This window comes from Suricata suricatta, chromosome 16 (genome assembly GCF_006229205.1).
Source record: "Suricata suricatta isolate VVHF042 chromosome 16, meerkat_22Aug2017_6uvM2_HiC, whole genome shotgun sequence".
Lineage (NCBI taxonomy): Eukaryota > Metazoa > Chordata > Mammalia > Carnivora > Herpestidae > Suricata > Suricata suricatta.
In genome coordinates, this window is record NC_043715.1 from 16,318,979 (window position 1) to 16,341,875 (window position 22,897).

The following is a 22,897-nucleotide window of genomic DNA, read 5'->3' on the forward strand; positions in this document are numbered from 1 at the left end:
AAGACGTAGATTCTTTTTTTTTTTTCCCTTAATGTTTATTTTTTAGAGAGAGACAAAAAGAGAAACAGAGAGCACTCATGAACAGGGGAAGGGCAGAAAGAGATGAAGACACAGAATCCAAAGCAGGCTCTAGGCTCTGAGCTGTTAGCACAGAGCCTGACGTAGGGCTCAAACCAATGAACTGTGAGACCATGACCTGAGCCAAAGTCAGACACTTAACCAACTGAGAACCCAGGATCCCCTGTAGATTCTTAATTATATACAATAAACATAGTTACCAGAGGGGAGGTGGCAGGAGCTGGGGGGGTGGGGAGGGGGGTGGAGTTGGGGATTAAGGAGTGTATTTGTTGTGATGAGCACCGAGTGACATACGGAATTGCTGAATTACTATGTTATACACCTGAAACTAATATTATACCATATGTTAAGTACCTGGAATTAAATTAAAAACTTAAAAAAAAAAAAAAAAGGAAAAGCCATTATGTCACACACACCAAGCAAGATGCCAGAACACACACCCAAGGATCAAACGGGAAGACAGGGAAGGAAAGAAGGAAGAAAACTGGGTCTTTCTCTCTGCCTCATATGAGGGATCACAACAAGTATCTGTGAAATCTGAATTCCGGTAACAACCTCTTCTCTGGGATAGAATGGAGGGCAATTACAGAGAAATTAATATTTCTTCCCTTGAGAGTAAACTGGGTCTTGCATATGTGGCTTCCCCTTGGCTAAGAGGTGCCGCTCTGTATGTAGTCAACTTAAAATATAACTTTAGGGAAACAAAACAAAATTACCAGTATATAAAAACTATGAACATATGAGAACACAGCAGTAACATCACTGAATAATTTCCATTACTACTCCCATAACGAATTCAACTCAACAGTTAAACCAACAATTTGAATTAAACAGAAAGGTAATTTGATGCCAAGAAAGATGTGGTAAACTGGAGAGTGGAAAAAATACTTGCTTAAGCCACAGACTATTCAACTGAGATGGATTACTGAAGGGGCCCATGCTATAGATTTCCTTATGCTGGTTATATCATCTGAAAATATCTGGCTTCAGTTTAAAACAGGATATTCTTAAATATTTTAAGTTTCCCAAAGCTTAAATCAGCAGTCAGTTCATTTAGTCTGTGGGCAATGCACTAACTTAAGATCCTTTCTTTCCACAAACCAAAGTTAATCAATCATCTGTCCCTGTAAAGAATTTGTGCTTCTGAAAGAATTTTAAATCTATGCTAGGAAAGGCCTGAGGTAGCAAGTCTAAAAGGAATTGTGGCAAAGTCTCACTTCTTAGAAATTGCTGTCTCAACATGTTTTTCTTTTGAGGAGCAATAAAATTCCATATATGAAATAAGACTTGATGTGTGGGTGGCTCAGTCAGTTAAATGACTGATTCCTGATCTTGGCTCAGGTCATGATCATCTCATGGTTAGTGAGTTCAAGCCCTGCACTGGACTCCAACATTGACACTGCAGAGCCTGCTTAGGATTCTCTCTCTCTCTCCCTCTTTCTGTACCTCCCCTGCTTCCTCTCTGTCTCTCTCCCAAAATAAATAGATAAAGGGGCGCTTGGGTGGCTCATCTGGTTAAGCATCCGACTTTGGCTCAGGTCATGATCTCGCAGTCAGAGGGTTTGAGGCCCGCATCGGGTTCTGTGCTAACAGCTAGGAGCCTGGGGCCTGCTTCAGATTTTGTGTCTCCCTCTCTCTTTGGCCCTCCCCTGCTTATGCTCTGTCTCTCTCTCTCAAAAATAAACATTAAAAAAAATACTATTAAAAATAGATAAAAACTTAAAAAAAATAAAAAGGACAGTCCTTACCAGTTTCTAGCTTATAAGACAATATTAAGGAAAGGTGCTTAATAAATAACAGATTTCCTACTGTAATAAAAAAGGGAAGGAAAGGATTTAAGGAAGCTACTTTAAATGGAAAAAAACCCCAGCAAAAATCCAAAGATGAACATTATTTTTAAAAATAGAATTATTACGGTGCACCTGGGTGGCTCAGTCGGCTAAGCATCCAACTTCAGCTCAGGTCATGATCTCCAAACCCTGTGGGATTGAGCCCTGTGCCAGACTCTGTGCTGACAGCTCAGAGTCTGGAGCCTGCTTCAGATTCTGCATCTCTTTCTCTCTCTGACCCTCTTCCACTTGCACTCTGCCTCTGTCTCTCAAAAGTAAATAAGCATTAAAAAAAATTTTTTTAAATAAAATAAAAATAGACATTATTTTTTAATGTTTATTTTATTATTTAAAAAAATTTTTTAATGTTTAGTTATTTTTGAGAGAGAGAAACAGTCTGAGCAGGGAAGGGACAGAAAGAGAGGGAGACACAGAATCGAAGCAGGCTCCAGGCTCTGAACTGTCAGCACAGAGCTGGACGCGGGGCTCGAACCCAGGAACAGTGAGATCATGACTTGAGCCGAAGTTGGACACCCAACCAAGCCACCCAGGCACCCCAATGTGTATTTTATTTTTGAAGGAGAGAAACAGAGTGTGAGTGGGAGAGTGGCAGAGAGAGAGGGAGACACAGAATCTGAAGCAGGCTCCAGGCTCTGAGCTGTCAGCACAGAGCCTGACACGAAGCTCAAACTCACAGACTGTGAGATCATGACTTGAGCCGAAATTGGATGCTCAACCAACTGAGCCACCCAGGCGTCCCATAAAAACAAAATCATTTTTCAAAATACTGCATAGGAGCACCTGGGTGGCTCAGTCGGTTAAGGGCCCGGCTTCAGCTCAGGTCATGATCTCACTGTTCGTGGGTTTGAGCCCCATGTCAGGCTCTGTGCTGACAGCTCAGAGCCTGGAGTCTGCTTCAGATTCTGTGTCTCCTTCTCTCTGTGACCCTCCCCTGCTCATGCTGTCTCTCTCTGTCTCTCAAAAATAAATAAAAAACGTAAAAAAAAATACTGCATAAAATTCATGACCTGTATTTATACGAATAGTAACCATCATATTATATTTGTTATAAGCTCTATTTATCTATCTATCTTTAATTTAGAGAGAGAGAGAGAGAGAGAGAGAGAGAGAAACTGTAAGCAGGGGAGAGAGAGAGAGAGACAATCTTAAGCAGGCTCCACACTCAGTGCGGAGCCCAACACGGGGCCTGAACCCAGGACCCTGGGATTATGACCTGAGCTGACATCAAGAGTTGGACGCTCTACTGACTGAGCCCTCAGGTACCCCATCAGCTCTTTAAAAATATGAATTTTTGTTTATTCCAAATAATGTCTACTAACTGGGAAGGTATGAGAAATTACTCCTGCTTTTTTCATTAGCCTTGAGTGAAAATTGGGAAGGGCAAAAACAATGGAAAAAGCCTCCTAGCCAAAGAGAACAGAGGAGACAGGGCCAGAGGCTGTAGCCCCTTGATCATATAATATGAGGCTGTAAAAAAGTTTCCCTAGCTCATGGTTAAATTCGATATGCCTGTAAGGGATCACAGAAAGGCTGGGAACAAAAAGATGTAGCTAAGCATCACAGATACTCAGGTAACAGCTGAAATTATAGGAACAAACGACCTAAACATAGGTTGTATTCAAAGGAGATGAATCAGGATTCTATTGCTTCACTAACCTGCTCCTACACTAGCCAGCATCAGTTTCTCCCAATCAGCAGAATGAGATGCTGAAACAAATTTCCATCCAGATATGAAGTATAGGAAGGAAGTGAGATTAACATTTTTTGAACACCTATTATGTGCTAGGTACTTTATATTAAAAAACTTTACATAACCTTCACAATCATTTGACTCAGAAAGAAACTGAGGCTTAAAATTATGTTCCTGACAGCATGCAGAACACCAGGTCGGTTTGGCTCCAAAGCCAATGCTGCTTCTATAATATGACACAATCATCAGCACAGAGTCATTTGATTATATCCTGCTCACCAGCACTTTCTCTTACCCTGGAAGAGAGGCAACCCTGGCCTGTTCTCATCACCTTATTGGGTCATAACAAGCCACTGATCCTCTAGCTCTTGCCTTGATTACAGCTCTCGGGCTGTGCCTCGACTGGTTCATGACAGCTGTGCGGCTTACGCCTGCGCTGAGGAGATGCTGCACGGACGAGGTCATGGAAAAGGCATACATGGACTGCTGGTCAGTTAAAAAACATGTAAGCAGAATTCTCCCAGGGGCAAGACTTCTAATTCTATCACTCGCTAGTGGAAAGGATAAGGAAACAGTCCCCAATAGTAAATATTTCACAAATAATTTAAATCTTCACTATTTGTTGTTGTTTTGTAGCAGCAGCTTTGCCTCTCTAATTCTACTTTGCTCAAGCAAATATTAAAATTCATCTTCCTTTTCAGTGGATTGTGGCAATTCAACTCTCCACCCGGAAACAGAGAGGACAAAAGAAACCTGAGATGAAATATTCTAGGAAAATAAGTAGCAAAATTGATTAATCTTACAAAAGTAAGAGTCGATTGCTCACAGAAAACACTGTATCCAAATGTAAAAGAAAACAAAACCAATTTATCTAAAAATAAATTCCAGGTGCAGCACAAACTTAAATGTGAAAAATAAAACTTAAGACACAAGAAGAAAAAAAGAAAGAAAATGTTTTAACCAAACTTAAAATTATTATCCTCCAAATAAGAAATCCGAAAGAACTATTTCAAACTTTTTTCTGAAACTCTGCAAATAGCTTCTCAGGGGAGTCTTCTGGGAGGCGGGGAGGGAGACGTGCTGCTGTTGACAATAAACACAAAAACACAATCTAACAGCGTTAAACATTCCTTTCAGACGCACTTTGTTCCCAAACTGGTTAATACCCAATGATTTACTAACAGTACCCACCCCCAACTTAAAAATAGACTCTTTCCATAAATAATTTTAGATTTCTCCAAATGGATATAATGATTACCTTAGTAAGCAGTATTAAAGGGTTTTATGTCCATGCCTCTTTAATCCTTTCTATTTCGCCACATCATCCCCTCCCTATTCAGCATATCAACTTGGCAAAAATAAGTTAGCCTGATGTTTTAAGTACAGACCTGCATTTGAGACAGTCTTACAAGTTCAAAACTGCAACTTTTGGTTCACTGCATTCTTTCCCATTTATTAGCGTTAACAAGTAGTCCTCCTAGTTCTGTGGCATTAATACTGTTACAGGGCTACAGCTGTACAAGATGCTTAAATAAAAGGTAAAGGAGGCACCAAGACCTTTTAAATCATCATGTCTTCACATGTAATACTTCATTCTTCCAGGTGGTAACATCTAGGCCAGGACACTGTTTTCCTATGGCTTTCCTGAATACTCTGCTTCAATACCAGCCCCTGAAAGTGTGATAGGAAGTAATTATAATAAAATGGAGAGAGATGACTCCATTTGGCTGATACTTCAGTGATACATCACTGAAGAGGGAACACACAAAAATGAATCAGTCAGCAGTGTAGAGCAAAGTGTTTGGTAAAAGTTACACAGCAGTCTTCTGCCATTACCCCATAAAGAGAAATAATGAGGATCTTTAAGGTAGAAGAACCTTATCAGTCAGCTGAGGACAAAGTGATAACAAAGAAAAATAGTCAATACAAAAAAATTATTTCAAGATGGATCATAGGTCTAAACTTGAAATACCACCATGAAACTTCTAGAAGAAAATGTAAAATATCTTTGTGACCTTGAAGTAGGCAAAGATTTCTTAGAATAGGACACACAACGCCAACTATGAAGAAAAATTTCAGCTCAGCTAAATATCCTTAATGGAAATGAGTAGACAAGCTACAGATTAGAAAAAATATTCACAACACTTTCATCTGGCAACAAACTTGCATCCAGAATATAGAATTCTATAAGAATAAAAAGATAAAAAACCCAGTAAATATATATATATATGTATATATGAGACTTGAGCAGACCCTTTGAAAGAAATATGAATGGTTAATAAAAACATGGAAAGGTGCTTTTTCTTTATTCACCAGGGAAATGGAAATTAAAAACCACAAGAAAACACCACTTCATACTTATTACAAGGGCTAAAATAATAAGATGAATAACATCTAATATTAGCAAGGACATGAAGCAGTTGGAACTCTCATATATTGTTGTTAGGAGTGTAAGATGGTACATTTACTCTAGGGGATTGTTTTGCATTTCTTTTAATGCTTTTTTTTTTAAGCTTATTTATTTATTTTGAGAAAGAGTGAGAACAGGGGAGGGGCAGAGAGAGAGAGGGAGAAAAAGAATCCCAAACAGGTTCTACACTGTCAATGCAGAGCCCCCCATGGGGCTTAATTTCACAAACCATGAGATCATGACCTGAGCCAAAATCAAGAGTTGGATGCTTACTGACTGAGCCACTCAGGTGCCCCTAGAGCAGATGACTCTTGATCTTGGGGTCGTAAGACCAAGCCCCACACTGGGCATAGAGTTTACTAAACAAACAAAAAAATACTTGTACAGATAAAAACCATGAATCTCAAAAGCATGATGAAAAAATGAAAGAAGCCTTATGCGAGACAGTTCTTACTGTCTGGCTCCATTCCCACAGAAATTTCAAGATCAAAACTGGTGAAAGAAATCAGAAAGCAGTTATCTGGGTTGAGGATGGGGAGAGAAATTGATTGGAAAAGGCAATGAGGGAATCTTCTGGGGGTGACAGAAATGCTCAACAGCTTATGTAGTGGTTACACAGGTATATAAAATTGCCACAACTTACTGAACGCCTAACAACATATTATTGTATTAATTATATTTCAATTTTCAAAAATGCTAAGGAGTCAGAATTAATCTAACTGATAAGTAGTCCAACATAGAGAAAAATGGGACAACTTTTTAATTTCATCTGAATTTTCAAAACTGTGAAATATTTAAAATATGCTAAAAAATGTAGTGTACAATATAATGAACATTCATATAACTCAAGTTCATCAATCTTAAACATTCTGTCATATTTGTTCAGGTTTATTTCCTAATAAAAAGCCCCCACGAACCTCTCTCTGACTCCACTCATCTTCTCATGCCCTAGTAGTAACCATATTCTAAATTTGGTGTATAACAAATTCATTATTTTTCTTGTATTTCAATTCCATAGACCTAAAAAATAAACTGCACTAAAAGAGCATTTTTAGGTCACCTGTATTTTAAATAATCTTTTTATACTTGAGATTTGATCCTCTGTATGTTCCATCCATCTTTCATTTAGCAAACATACATAATAAAAGTGATATGACTGATGTTTTTTGAGGTGCCAAGGACACAATTTATAGGAGAATGCCTGGTGTAAAAATAATTTCATGTCAGTGTGCTAATGCTATTAGAGAATACATAAAACTTTTTGCCAAAAATGTTAATTCCTTACCTTGTCAAAATATTTCAAATATCTAAATCATGAGTAAATTTGCTTGACAACAATGGCCAACACAAGTACAATATTTATCGTAAATAATTTCCCCCTTTCACTTGATTTTTCACACTAAACAAAACAAAGAGAAAGGAATTCTTTGGCATGTAAGTCCTAGAGTCTGGTCTTTCTTTGCCAATATTCATTAAGAGAGTCTTGCCCTCATTCACTAAAGAACAATGAAGAAATCTCAAGTTACACAATAATTAGTGGCAAAATTAACTGCAATCTAGATCACTCAATATTCCTTCTTCCTAAGTGATTCTTTTCTGCTTGAAGACAGCTTTATAAATGTTGCCTGCGTTGGTCTAAAGGAGATTAGTTACAATGAAAGATGGAAGAGCAAAGGCTGCAACATAAAATCTCTTATCTGGCCCTTGTGTTAACTCCATCACAACAATGACGTTCACATGAAGATATTACAAATTCATCTGAATGATCTAAAATTGTATTTAGGGTATTTTTAGTGTTAAAAATAATTTGACTATATTTTAACTCTGACAATCCAGGTATTTGTTATACAATCAGTTTATTTTAACTACAACTCTTCATTCTCTATCTTACATTTAGAGTGATAAAATATGAGAACTAGAAGCCATCATATTTTTAACAGATAAGAAATGTAATGCTTGTAATGCTGAAATTATTTTTTCCAAGGTTACAAAGAAAACTAATGGTCGTCAGAGAAATGCTTTGCTTTTTTTTTTCTCCCAAGTATCTTGTCCTCTTGTACTTAGGTTTGGAACCAAGTATTTTTCGTACCAGAAAACTCAGGTCATTTCTGTAACTATCACATCCCAAGGACTGGAGATGTCGAAAGGATCCCAAAGACTTCTTTTGAGACCCAAGCACAAAAGAAATAGCAGCGGGGGGAAAAAAAGATAAGAGTGAGGGGAAACTGGTTGGTTGGAGAGTAACAAGAGTTGACCAGATCTTTCTCACAGCCACAATCTCTCTAGAGAGAAGCAGAGTGAAAACATTTTTTCTTGTTAAAATATACATATGAAAATATATACACAAATATATATGAATATATTTATAAATCTGCCAGACTTGGCTGCTAAAAAAATAGCTTGGCAGCATTTAAAATTATTTTATTTCTTTATTTTCCAGTATCAATGCCATAGACTAATTTTGTGAGTAATGTTATTATTCTGTATCTGGAAGTGAAATTAATAAGTACAAAAATCTACTCTAAGACACTCTAGGTAAACAAAGCAGACAATATTAAAACATCTGTGGTGAGCAGTGACTTTCAGAAATTCACTTTAGTCTTTTTTTTATTTTTTGGCAGAATTTATATTTGCCCAGAGCCAGCTTAATTTTTTAAATTACTTTTATGTTCATTGAAAAACAAATGGTTTTATTCTACACTGTAATTAATCATCTTTGAATAGACTAATGCCAAACATTTATTCTTAGCACCTAAAATGTAGTATAGATTATTAGTGTTTTTTAAAAATGTAGATAACCCTTATTGCAATGAAAACAGCTAACAATTTAAATACTTCTACTGGCCAACAGTTACAACAGAATAAGGAGGTAAATCCAAGACACTTAGTGTTCAGTGAAACAGATTGCGTTTCATTCAGGCAAACATTTATTTGTAAAAGTAGATATGGTTTGGAGATGTTTTTCAAAAGTATAACATAGTAATATACTAAATATGGAAGAGCTACCCAAAAAAGTTTGGCTGCAGGGTGCCTGGGTGGTTCAGTTGGTTGAGCATCTGATTTCGGCTCAAGGCATGATCTGATGGTTCATGAATTCAAGCCCCACGTCTCTCTCAAAAATAAATAAATAAACTTAAAAAAAATTAAAAGAGATTATTTCCACCACTTTAATTTTTTATTTATGATTTAGTTATAAAATACTTTGTTGGGGCGTCTGGCTGGCTCAGTCAGTACAGCATATGACTCTTGATCTCAGGGGTCATAAATTTGAGCCCTATGCTGGGCATACAGATTACTTGTTTTTCTTAACTCTATAGCTTCAACATCTGCGTTGTAACAATGGAAGCAAGTTTGCCTAGAAACCCTATTCCACATTTCAGTTTGGTGAGGATGCCAGTCTCAATAAAATAGGGTTGGGCACATGACCCAGGCCTAGATCACAGTCTCCATCACCTTAGAAATAGTGCTAGTTTGAAGAGGTAGACAAAGCAGAACTAATCAGAGTCCTTCCGAGAGACTGAAATGCCAATGCCAGAAGAAAAATGTTTCTCTTTTTTAACAGGGGTTATTAAGTTAGAGCGATATATTCCTAGACTGCCAATGCCATATTAGCTGACGAGGCAGAATTAGACTCTCCACAGCAGATGTTGCTGCCAAGATAATTTGAGCCTTTAGATCCCTCTGGACCTAAACCTAGATCCGCCCCCAGTCTTAAGAACTATGTGAGGCTACGTTCCACTTCTGCTCAGTTTAGTGTGGGTTTCTGCAACCAAAATACTTCTTACTAAAAACTGTATACATCTATTTCAACAGACAAAGATTTTTCTCTATCCCACCCCATCTCTAACTTCAAGGCCTGCCCCTGAGCTCTATCTATTCATTTTTTTTGTTGTTGTCTCACTTATAAAATAGTCATAAGGCATACTTGTGAAGTTGCTTGAAATTCATACGCAAGTAAAGTTCAAAAGTAATGTTCAAAAACTCAAATAAATACTGAATAATTTATTATTCACTTTGGAGTATCAAGAGTTTTTGAAAAGTTCCAACTAGCTCACCTGTACCCAAGTTTATTCTTGTTGTGTTCCTTTTATATCTGTCTACAAAGTTTCTAAATCTCTTGACTAAAGAGCAATTTCTCATTTAAGATGTAAGACCATCTTCTGATGTTTTTAGAACATCCTAGTGGCTGATTGTTATTTATGTCTGCCTAGCATCCATTCTCCCTTCTTCTGATAACATCATCTTAACTGTCCTTGGAAAAAGGACACTTTCAGTCCACATAGAACCAGGGAAATTGCTCTATTCCCTGGCTCCAAAGTACATGATCTGGGCCGGGCCAATCAGAACATCCCGTAACCATTGCCACATGATTAGAACATGGATGAGTGAAGTCCAGGACTTCTGGCAGAATGAATGGGAAACAGATATTACAAAGACATTAATTTTCTTCAAATCAATTTATAAATTTAATACAATTTTAATCAAAATCCCAAAGGATTTTTTAAATGATAAAATCACTCCAAAATTTATCTGGAGAATTAGGTATACTATCATTACTTATACCACCCTGCACTTGTTTACTATTATTTTTCAAATTTTTCTTGACTCATATAGCCCACTTGAATGATCAGATACTAAATGCTAAAAGTATAGCACACAGTTTAGTATGTTATGAAACACTCAAACAGAATATAATAGAAAATCCAGCATCAGATTGCAGGATACAACAAATTAATTATATAAAAAAGGTACATTTCGAATCAATGAGGAAAGGACAGGTCCTGCCTATGGTGGCAGATACACAGCATGTGTACTGAGCCTCACCCATCTGGCACACTCATTGCAGACATCACTAATTAAGCAGAGCATGCTTTCCTGCTAGACCCAGATATGGCTTTGGAATCTTTCCCTACACGGCACTGCAGGCAGCCCGATCAATCTATGAGACAACTCCTGCAAGGGCATCATTTGACAAATAATGCTAAGGCAATCAGTTAACTGTTTGGGGAAAAAAAGTTAAACCTCCACTGCAGACCATATGCCAAAATAAATTCTACATAGATTAAAGAGTTAAATGTATAACATGAGACCATAAAAAAACAAAAAGAAAGCTTTTGCAAAAGATATTCTCAGAGAGAAGCAGAAACTGAGATGAGGAGATGTGAGAGGGAGTGAGGGAGCAGTGGTCCTCAGCACCGCCTTGGTTCCTGACATCGCTGACACTGCTTAGTTTTTTCTGGAGTCCTGAGACTTGTCTATACCTTTTGCAATACCACCACCATTTTACTTGAATCAGTTTAAATAGCTTTCTGCGCTTTAAAACCAAAAGAACATTAAGTAAGGCACATACACTTTTTAAAAAAAAATTTTTTTGTTGTTGATCAATTCATTTTACTAATAATAAAGAAATTTACAATTTCTTTTTAAAAATAAGAGAGAGGGAGCCTGGGTGGCTCAGTCAGTTTTGCATTCGACTTCAGCTCAGGTCATGATCTTATGGTCTGTGAGTTTGAGCCCCGCATCAGGCTCTGTGCTAACAGCTTAGAGCCTGAAACTGCTTCACATTCTGTGTCTCCCTCTCTCTCTCTCTGCCCCTCTCCCGCTCGTGATCTCTCTGTCCCTCAAAAATAAACAGTTAAAAATTTTAAATGAGAGAGAGGGAGCACACATGATGAGGGGAGGGGCAGAGAAAGAGAGAGAGAGAGAAAATCCCAAGCACGCTCCACACTATCAGTACAGAGTCCCATGCAGGGCTTGATCTCACTAACCATGAAATCATGACCTGAGCCTAAATCAAGAGTCAGACACTTAACTGACTGAGTCACCCAGATGCCCCAGTCTACAATTTTTCTGAATCTCTTTCAAAATCAAAGCTTCCCATCAGTGCCTGGGTGGCTCAGTGAGTTAAGCATCCGGCTTCGGCTCGGGTCATGATCTCACAGTTTGTGGGTTTGGGCCCTGCGTCGGGCTCTGTGCTGACAGCTCTGAGCTTAGAGCCTGCTTCAGATTCTGTATCTCCTTCTCTCTCTGCCCCTCCTCCACTCGGGTTCAGTTTCTCTCTGTCTCAATAATAATAAATATTAAAAGTTTAAAAAAGACAAAATCAAAGCTTCCCATTGTCTAAGTGTGAAGTTTAACATTCTATATACATGACAGATTATTCTTAACTACAGTTACATGTCAAGGCATTCTAGCAACATCTTGGGATCCAGATCACAGAAATAAACCAACTTGGGAGTTTTATAACTCTTTTACTCTTTCCAAAAAGCAAATCTACTGACTCCATAATCACTGGCACTGTGTTCCTATACAAAATCATTTCATGAGATTTGTTTTTAAACTGAAATCAAACGCAAATTGTATGAAGAAATCAGTGTCGTTTCCTCAAAATGGTACTCACATACGGTAACTGAATCAACAGTATTTCTCCAGACACAAAACACTAAGTGCACCAGAACATACGATCATTTCTCCGAAGCTAGCTCCTTTCTCTAATCTAGGGGGTAAAAAAAAAACCCTTTAAAGGAAGAATATGCTCTCATGCTGTGTGGATGTAAAGTACTGTTTACAAAACTACAATTTTCCTTCTCCGTGCCCAGAGCCAGCAGTTATAGCACCTAGTGCTTTATAACAAAGCTGACTGGCGTAAGCCGAACACCCTCCCAAAGTACTCCAGTTTTCCCACTGTCAACGACCATTGTCCTATTATCCCTGGATAGAAATCTCAGGGCTAAGTGATTACATCCAATCTGCACCCACAGTCCATCATGTCTTCCTTTTAAACAGTGGCTCTCAATTTTCCACCCAATGTCTCTGACGGATCAAATGCCTGTGCTAGCAACAGAGGCACATGGCCAGAGATTCTCTACATGTGTCAAATCTCTGGGAGCACAGGTAGTCAGAAGGAGGCTTTCTGGGTAGAAAAAGGTCCCCAGCAGATTCCGCTGACCCCAGCAAAAATCACCTGCTTTAATATGTTCCTTGAATTGCATCTTCGTTTCTATTTCCTGCTACCACCACTACTCCATTCAGTGATTAACGTCTCTGCTTTGGCCTGTTGGTTTTTTTTTTTACTACAACAGCTGTAGTTTTCCTACCTTTGGGCTTTCCTCTTTGCATTGGATCCAGATCATCCACCGCTGCCAACCCAAAATTCTGTTCCCATCAAGTCACTTCCTGGCTCAAATATGGATTGCATCAGTTCCCCACCCGTTTTATCTCTTCAGCCTCTTCCTCTGTTGGCCTTTTTTCCTTGCTCTACAAATACGTCCCAATTCTTTCCAATGTAAAACAAAATAAAGAACAACCAGCTACAAAACTAAAACGTTCTTTGGACGCTTCATTCAATTCTAGTTACAGTCTTTGCTTCTTTGATTTTTCTGAGAACTTTTAAAAAGCACAGTCTATTCACTGCCTTTTGCTCCTATCGTTCTGCTGAAATTGCTCTTATGAGAACTCTAATGATCTGGTTCTCTGATTACCGAATCCAATGGACTTCTTTTTTTATTCTTTACTTTCTTGGCCTCTGTAGCATCTGAAGATGCAGATCACATCCTCCTTTTCAGAATTTTTGCCTCACTAACTTCCACCGCACCGTTTTCTCCTGGCTCTCTCCCTACCTCCTGGACCACTTCTTTCCCGATTCTTCTTCTTCCACTCCTTGCTTCAAATGTAGGAGTTCTGTAGGGTTCCATCCTGGTTCTACCTCCCTTTATAATTTGCAATCTCTTGATGATTGTATCTACATACACGGCATCAATTACCACCTTTCCCTAACCCTAAACCTAACCCTTACCCTTACCCTACCACCTTGCCCTTACTCTAACATCTCATAAATCTTCATTCAGTTCTCACTTTTGTCTTGACTATAGATCACACTCCAGACCAGCTACTGGACTTTTGCACCAGGATGTCACACAGGTAATTCAAATTCAACATGTCCAAAACCAAACTTACCTTCACTCAAAACAGAGTTCCTCCCCTGTTAATTTTGTTATCTGGTTTCCTAAGCAGGAAATCTAGGGGTTTCCTCCACTTTTTCTTTCCCTCAGTCCCCAAAACTATCATTTAGACCTGCTATTTCTATCTCAATATTTTTCAGTCTCACTATCCTTATGGTGTCACAACAGCCTCCTAACTGCTTTCCCTTACCTCATGTCTTGAGCTCCTACACTCCATCTGCCATTCTGAACTTCCCAAGACATCACTCCTTCATTTATTTTTTTTATTTTTTAATGTTTATTTATTTTGAGAGAGAGGGAACATGAGTGGGGGAGGGAAGAGAGAGAGAGAGAGAGAGAGAGAGAGAGAGAGAGAGAGAAAATGAATCCCAAGCAGGCTCCACACTGTCAGCACAGAGCCTGATGTGGAGCTCAAACACATGAACCATGAGATCACGACCTGACCTGAAATCAAGAGTCGGACACTTAAATGATTGAGCCATCAAGGTGCCCCATCACTCCCTCATTTAAAGCCCTTTAAATTAACCTGGGTGGTTCCCCAGGCCTGAAACTTTTGACAGCACACACTATTAGGAAAAATGTGAATCTACTACATGCTCAATCTGTAAATACTCTTTAATGCATGTATATTATTAAACATCCATAAAATATAGAAATCAAGAAAGGCTGACATGAAGATGAAATAAAAACACTAATGTATTTCTTTGTTGTTGTTTTTTTAAATTTATTTTTGAGAGACAGAAAGAGATAGTGCGAACAGGGAAGGGTCAGAGAGAGAGGGAGATAAAGAATCTGAGGCAGGCTCCAGGCTTTGAGCTAGCTGACAGCACAGAGCCCGAGGCTCAAACCCATGAACCGTGAGATCATGACCTGAGCTGAAGCCGGACACTTAACCAAATGAGCCACCCAGGTGCCCCAACACTAATGTATTTCTGATGATGTCATACTATCATTGTTCCTATATTACTCAAACTAAAATATACTCTTGGGGTCAAGTTCATTAATAATAACATATTAGTCCACATTTCAAATAAATCTTCTTGACAATTTCATTTTTTAGGCTGACTTCTTGACAATATGGTTACCTTGAAATGTGACAAAGAATGGTTAAGATAAATGTTAGCTTTACCTTTTTGTTATTGTTTGTAGTGTTATAATTACCTGCAATCCACGGTTTCTTTGTGCAAATCTTTAAGGCACTTGTTCATGTTGTGAAGACTAATAACTTAGTTAAAATCACATAAGATATACCCACTCAATCAGGCTCAAGTAAACTGTCGAAGTATGGCAAGAGCAGATAAATGAGGAAGGTCACCACTATGAGTCCCTTTGCTTTGTAAATCTTCTACTCTTTCTTTGAGATACCACCTTATGTGCCAAGACTAAGAGAACCAGTGTCAATGATAAATTAAATATTAATAAAGCTCAGGTTCTTTTTTCAGGCTGAAAAATAAATATAAACCCCACTGAGAGACCACTGCTTGCACTGCATACAGGCCCTTGATGCTTTCTGGCCTCCTCCCACCTTTGCAGATGCACATTTCCCGTCCCTTACTTGCCATGCTTTCCTTCTCTCAGCACACCAGCTACTAATCACTTCCCAGCCTTTGACACGCTGTCTCCTTTGCCCTTCTTTCTCTCTTCTAGGGCACCAAATTCTCACCTCTTTTAAAGCATTCATCACAACCTATTTCCTTCTTAGCCTAAAGGGCAGGGATTACTTCCAATTTTTAATTCAGGTGTCTACCACAACACCTTGTTTGCAGTAGGTACTTAATAAATGTTGACTGACAAAATGAAAAAGGTCCAAATTCCTTTGACTGGCTTTCAAGGCCTTGCATAATCTGGCTCCAATTTATCTACCCAGCTTTATTTTCTTCCAAGTCCAATCCTATTCTCCTCACTTCCTATCATGTGCCATGCTCATTTTGGCTTTTGCTCAGGTTATACCCTCAATTTGGAAGCCCTTCCATCTACAGAGAAGCAAGCCTCAAGCCTCAGATCAAATTCTCCTTTTCCCGTGGAGTCACACTCTCCTCTTCCACCCCACAGCTGATCATTCCCTTCAGGGAACTCTTGAAGAGGGAGTACTACACATTTGATCAATTACTCTCTATGTGGCACTTTTCTCTTCCTAATTTTACTCTAAGCTCTTAGACACCAGGGACTACCTTCAACTTACTTTGCACGCTGACCTCACACAACACATTGCAACATGATAATGCTCAGGAGATCCTAAGAGACCTGAATGACTGGCTGTAGGTAGCACGGTAGAAGGCAGAAAGGAATGACCTGGGTTTTAGTCCAAGTTCCACCACTAATTAGCTAGTTGACTTCAAACATGTCATTGAATCTCTCTGGTCATTAATTCCTCAACTGGAAGATGAGGCTTTACAACTCTTAAAATTCCAGGTAAGATTTTGCCTTTTGCCCAAAGAACATTAAAATTTTTCCTCTAAAAATCAAGAGAAATTCTGAGACCTTTAGTAACTCACTTAACTTTAATGAACTTCAGTGTAATCATTTGTAAAACAAAAACAAACAGCCCATCACTTCTAAAGGACTGTGGAAAGGTCAAATGAGAAAATACGGATTAAAGAGAAAATACGGCATAAATAATTTTTAAATGTTAATAAAAATATAAGGCATTATTACAGTATTTAGTGGAAAATGCAACCAACTGGTACTATTTGTTGTTCAGTTAGTTAAGATAGTGTGTAAATCTAGACAGGAACAGTGACTGGATCCTTGAACAGTCAGGTCAGAACAGCTGAACACTTCCTTCGCCAGAGGCTGTATCTCATTCCTTCTGGACAAAGACACACATTTGATCACAAAGTAAAGTAACCTTTATCCCGGAAGAATTACACAGCAGGTAATATATTAAAGTTACTAAGTTATCAGTTAAGATCTAAATTAAAGCCTGGTTTTGGTTTCTAAAAATGTTCTTAGAATTTTCATAACCACTCTATATTAGAATCAATAAACTTCTTATATTTCGATAATAAATTGGAGGACATGTTTTAGGATGAGGCTCCATGAGAAGTAATCTGGTTACAAAGACATAGTTTCACATATAAACATGTCTAACCATTCAAGTGAAACATGATGAGGCCTGTTAAACAAAAAGAAAGGAACACATAAACACAAACTTCCTGACAATCTAGATGTTCTTGTAGAGATAAATTAATGACTATAGTAGCAAAATCTCAAAGAAAATGTAAAATGTTTTCCCAACTTGTCCAACATACACTGAAGAAAACAGCAGTGTAGGAATCCAAACTAGCTTCTTTCACTTAGCAGCCTAGTAATGTCAGCAATATGTTACATGTCCACTAACATATACAAAGACCCAAATTATATTTAACACGCAAAATCTCAAGCTATTCCGGATACAAAAATTATTTTCATTTTCAAGTTAAGTTTCATGCCAGTCCACTTCCTCTATACGCTTAACCATTTTCTTTTCAGTAGATTTGATAACAAAACTTAGAATTACATTTAGTCAATATATGATTTTCCAACAATATTCCAATGAGAATTGCTTCAAAAGTACTGATCATTCTCAAATTATCAAGCTTTTTTTTAATGTTTATTTATTTTGAGAGCAAGAGAGTGTGTGTGTGTGCACCGATAGGTAAGGGGCAGAGAGAGGGAGGTAGAGAATTCCAACAGAGCCTAAAGTGGGGTTCAAACTCACAAACCCTGTGATCATGACCTGAACTGAAATCAAAAGTCAGATTCTTAACCAACTGAGCTACCCAGGTACCCCTAAAATATCAAACCTTCAGTTGAACACTTTATATGGTCTTCCTTAACCTCTTCTGGAACTTTTTTTTAAATTTATTTTTTAATGTTTTATTTATTTTTGATACAGAGAGAGACAGAGCATGAGAAGGAGAGGGTCAGAGAGAGAGGGAGACACAGAATCCGAAGCAGGCTCCAGGCTCTGAGCTAGCTGTCAGCACAGAGCCCAACGCGGGGCTCGAACCCACGAGCATGAGATCGACCTGAGCCGAAGTTGGAGGCTTAACCGACTGAGCTACCCAGGCGCCGCTGGAACATTTTTTGATGTATAATCTAATATTTGTTCACTTGGTTAATTTCATAGCCCTAAAAATATAAAGTCTAGAAGCTTTCTGCTTACACCCTATTTTTAGCACTCAGGATACAGTAAATTCAACATCCAATATGTGATAGGTGAGTAGTCACCTCTTATGTTTACAATCTGAATAACTGCACAGAACATCTTAGTATCAATGCTAACAGTGACTAGCCCAAACTGCAAGTACACAGTGAGTAGTGTTTTAAGGGTCCAAGTGGTAAAACCACTTCTTGGCCTTTTGGCTAAAATGAAGGGTAAAGTTCTACAATCAATCAATCAATAAAGGAATAAAAACACTGAATAAAAATTTAAAAAGAAAAGTAAAAGAAAACAAAATTAAGGTGGGGTGCCTGGGTGGCTCAGTTGGTTAAGTATCTGACTTTAGCTCAGGTCATGATCTCCCAGTCTGTGAGTTCGAGGCCCACATCAGGCTCTGTACTGACAGCTTAGAGCCTGGAGCCTCCTTTGGATTCTGTCTCCCTCTCTTTCTGCCCCTCCCCAACTCATGCTTTGTCTCTCTCACTCTCAAAAATGAATAAATGTTAAAAAAAAAAAAAAACTTTTTTTAAAGAAAAAAAAATCAAGAGTAAGGTTCTGGATGGTAAATGTGAAGAAGAAAAATCAGAGGAATAGGAAACTAGATGAAAAAATTTTAAGTTTATTTATTTTAAGAGAGAGAAAGCATAAGCAGGGGAAGGGCAGAGAGGGAAAAGAGACAGAATCTCTATCAGGCTCTACGCCCCCAGTGCAGAGTCCAGAGCCGGGTACACGAACCCAAGAGCGGTGAGATCATGACCTGAGCCAAAATCAAGAGCTGGATACTCAACCCACTGAGCCACCCAGGTGCCCCTAAGTGCTAATTTAAAAATAAAAATGTTGGCCTATACAAGAGATGTTAGGAAAATAGGAAAACAAGATTAGAAAAAGGTGTTTGCATCCAAGAAATGCAAACTCATTTCTTAACCTGTTCACCTAAAGTAATTCTTATTCTTACCATGTTTTTCTTTTCAAGTAAAATTGAGCCTTGGATTTTAACAACTTGTTATCCTGGCTATCCTGAGGGCTTGTGTTAATTCATAGCGTACTTCATGACCCAGTCCTACCTTCCTCATACAGAATTTTGTTTTTGTTAGATTACTGCTGTATTCCTAGTCCCCCAAAGCGTGCAGCACAGAAACTGTCAAATGAATAACAACCCTTTGAGGGAGGTGTTATTACCATCCTGGTTTTTCAGATGAGGAAACCAAGGCTTAGCAAGGTTGAGTAACTTGCCCAGGGGTTACGAACGACTACCCAGAAACAGACCCACGTCTGTCTGACCACAAAGTCCTCATTTGTACTCACCCTCACAGGGCAGAATAACTTCCTAATGTTTCTTGTTTGTGTGTATTTTCCGGTGGCAGCTTTCTCTTAGGGGAAGCTTTAACTTCTCCATCAGCCTTTCCCCAGGCATCCTCAACCTCTGATCCCCACTAAGGTCTTTTATACATCTCTCCTTCCTGTGTGCTGTGTCCCCTCCCGAGTTCTATTATCACATCACTTGTAGCCCTTTGCTGTAGGTATTTCTCCTCTCTCTCTTTATCTCAACTCCAAACTTCCTGAGGGCAGGAATCAGGGAACTTCAAGCGCCTCTGGCACATAGTAGAGTTGAGTAATGTTTGATGTATGAATGAATAAACCTGACAAATCCATGAGATAATAAGGAACCTTTTAGATCAGTTCCCTAACCACAGGCAACCAGAGACTACTGCTTTCCTTTAGGGGGTGGCAAGGGCATGCCTAAAATTCCCTGCCCACACCACAGAAGAGTATCACTGTGCTACTTAAGAAAGCTTTTCATGTTTTGAGATATCTAATAGAAGAACAATAAGGTTCCAGAACTTTCAGAGCTAAGCATAAAATCTTTTAAAATGGCCTACCTGGATGGAACTACAGCTCTACTTTTAAAGATAATGTTTGACTGCTTCAATCAAATGATTGTTTTCAGTGATTTTGCATATTCTACATAATTTTATTTTTACATCTCTTTGGCTTGAAAGTGCAATTTCATACTTCTCCACACATATAAAAACAAAAACTGCTTGTCTCTTACAAATTAGGAAAATAAAATAGAATCAGCGTGTTTGGTAAAAAGGCATTCAATAAATATGTTATTATGCTGCTGTCTGTAAAACCTCCTTCTAAAAACATGTGTAGTCTATTTTAGACTAATGAATACTGGGAAACATTTACCAGACGATTTTCATGTAATTGGTATGTATACCAGGTTCAAAATATATCTACACAAAATCTGCATTTTTAAAAGATATATGGTGTAGGGGTGCCTGGGTGGCTCAGTCACCTAAGCCTCTGACTTCAGCTCAGGTCATGATCTCACCGCTGGTGAGCTTGAACCACTGCTGTCAGTGCGAAGCCCACTTTGGTTCCTGTCTCCCTCTTTCTCTGCCTCTCCCCAGCATGTGCTTTCTCTCTGTCCCAAAAATATAAAAAATAAAAAAATTTGTAATGTAAAGAGATGAAATATCTGTCCATTGCCACTGAGTACTACCGAAATAGTACTTCAGTATTCTGGCTCTGGGGCACCTAGGTGGCTCAGCTGACTGACTGGGTGCAGACTTTGGCTCAGGTCACGATCTCATGGTTCATGGGTTCGAGCCCGGTGTCGGGCTCTGGGCTGACAGCTGGGGGCCTGGAGCCTGCTTCGGATCCTGTGTCTTCGTCTCTTTCTGCCCTCCCCCACTCAAAAATAAAATAAACATTAAAAAAAATATTCTGGCTCTAAGAATTTATAACCAAATGTGTAGCTAGACCAATTTCAAGATACATATTTAAGGCTACAATTTTTTAAATAATTTTTTATGTTTATTTTCCTTAGAGAAACAGAGCACAGGAGGGGTAGAGAGAGAATCCAAAGCAGGCTCCACATTGTCATCATGGAGCCCAATATGGGCCTGAAACTCACCAACCATGAGATCATGACCTGATTCGAAATCAAGACTTGATCGCTTAACCAACTGACTGAGCCACCCAGGCACCCTGGTTGCCTTTTTTAATACACCCACTGCCCAAGCCACAGTCTACAATTTTACTCCATTTATTAAACACTAATTTCTGAGAAGTGTCTGGCCCCACCTATAAGTGAGATATAAATAATATTTATAAATAGAATATTATAAAGATGGGACGCTGGAATTTCATACTTGGAGCACACGCAAACTAGCATTTCCCCAAATATTTACAAGCAGGTCAGGAAAAAAAGTGAAAGTCACTTTGCCAAGCTGGACTTCTGACCTCTCGGTTCCATGACTGGTCTCCCATTCCCCACCAACTCCCTTCTGTTCTTCCTCTGTCAGGAATACCCTCCTGACTCATCCCTGCCTGCCTATGTCCATTACTTCCTTGGAGACCTGGCTCAAGACTCAGCTCCTTGAAAAAGGCCTCGCTGACGGACTAATCCTGATTTCCACTTCGTCCTAACTTTGCATTCCCTTGGCATTTATATACAGGGTTCATTACATAACCAGTAACTTATAAGTTGTTTTGCATTTTTCTGTCATGTCCCCAACTAGAGACCAAATACAGAAACATCATCTTTTATATGCTCTTCTATATAACCAGTAATAAATGCTTCTTGAATGACTGAACCACCAGCGAAAGAAAGCCGACTGCTCACAAATTTCTGAAGTAAGCAAGTGGCTTTTCAGATTACATTTACAATATTCTATCACCTCCAATATGCATCGGTCCTTCAAAGAAATGAGATTTAATTTTGCCTTCTGTAAATTAATCTCGAAAGATCCAGGTTACAGATCACTCTATACTTAAAGTAAGTAACTGTAGTGGCTATTCAAACATATCTTGAGATTTAACATTTCAGGCTTCATTTAAAGCCTTGAAGCAACATGCCTGTGAATGGTAGGAAGCCGACACCAGTCTCATGCTAGTTGGCAGTAAATGTTCAAACACGTGAGCCTCCACTGTTAAACAAGGCTCATGAGCCACACAAACTTGCTGTTTCAGCTTTCCATCTTCAATGGAGTGCTATGATCTCTTTTGGTTATTGTTGAGAGCCAATGATGGGTTAAATTCCCATAAATTAACCAGCAGTTTTGGTGGTTTGCCCAAGCATACCACTGGCATCGGTGTGGGGGATCTATTATTATTATAATGTTTTTTTACCAGACCCCGGGAAGCCAGATGTGAGTGAAGAAAGCGCCAACCGGGCACTTCTCAGGAGGCAAACCGAGCCCTCCAGGACTCGAGCCCATCAGTCTCCCCTAGTTCTTAGTGTCAGCTTATCGTGCAGAGACGGAGCTTCAAGCGCGGCTGCTTTTTACTAAATCTCAACCCAGTCTTCCCTGGGGACTGAAAGCCAACTTCTACGGCAAGGATCATCAGTTTTTCCATACTCAAAGCCCTAGTAAGCAGAGTCCAGACAGAGCAGGGCCACCAGCGCGCGGAAGCCGAGGACGCGGAGGGGGAGGGAACGCACCCGCTCCGCAGACGGGCAGGATGGAAGAAACAAAGTGAGCGCCGGCCAGCCCCGCGCCGCCCGCCGCCCGCCGGCCCCGCTCACCCTCCAGCAGCACCTCCTTGCCCGCGCGCTTCAGCGCCTGCACGGCCTGGTCGTGGGTGGCCTGGCGCAGGTCGGTGCCGTTCACCGACAGGATGGCGTCGCCCAGCCGCAACGCCCGGCTCTGGTCTGCCGCCAGCCCAGGGAAGATCTTGGAGATGAGGATGGGCATCCGGTTCTCGCGGCCGCCCTTGATGCTGATGCCCAGGCCGCCCGCCTCCTGCTTCACT

At 39.4% G+C, this 22,897-nt stretch overlaps 1 protein-coding gene across 1 annotated transcript in view; it reads right to left on the minus strand.

Moving 5' to 3' along the window:
• The window catches only part of SNTB2 (syntrophin beta 2), a 102,856-nt gene that overhangs the window by 79,563 nt on the left and 396 nt on the right, over positions 1-22,897 (minus strand). Inside the window, 1 exon segment of the mRNA XM_029925324.1 lies at positions 22,671-22,897. This exon segment is cut by the window's right edge and continues 92 nt beyond it. Coding sequence (XP_029781184.1) covers positions 22,671-22,897 — 227 coding nt within the window.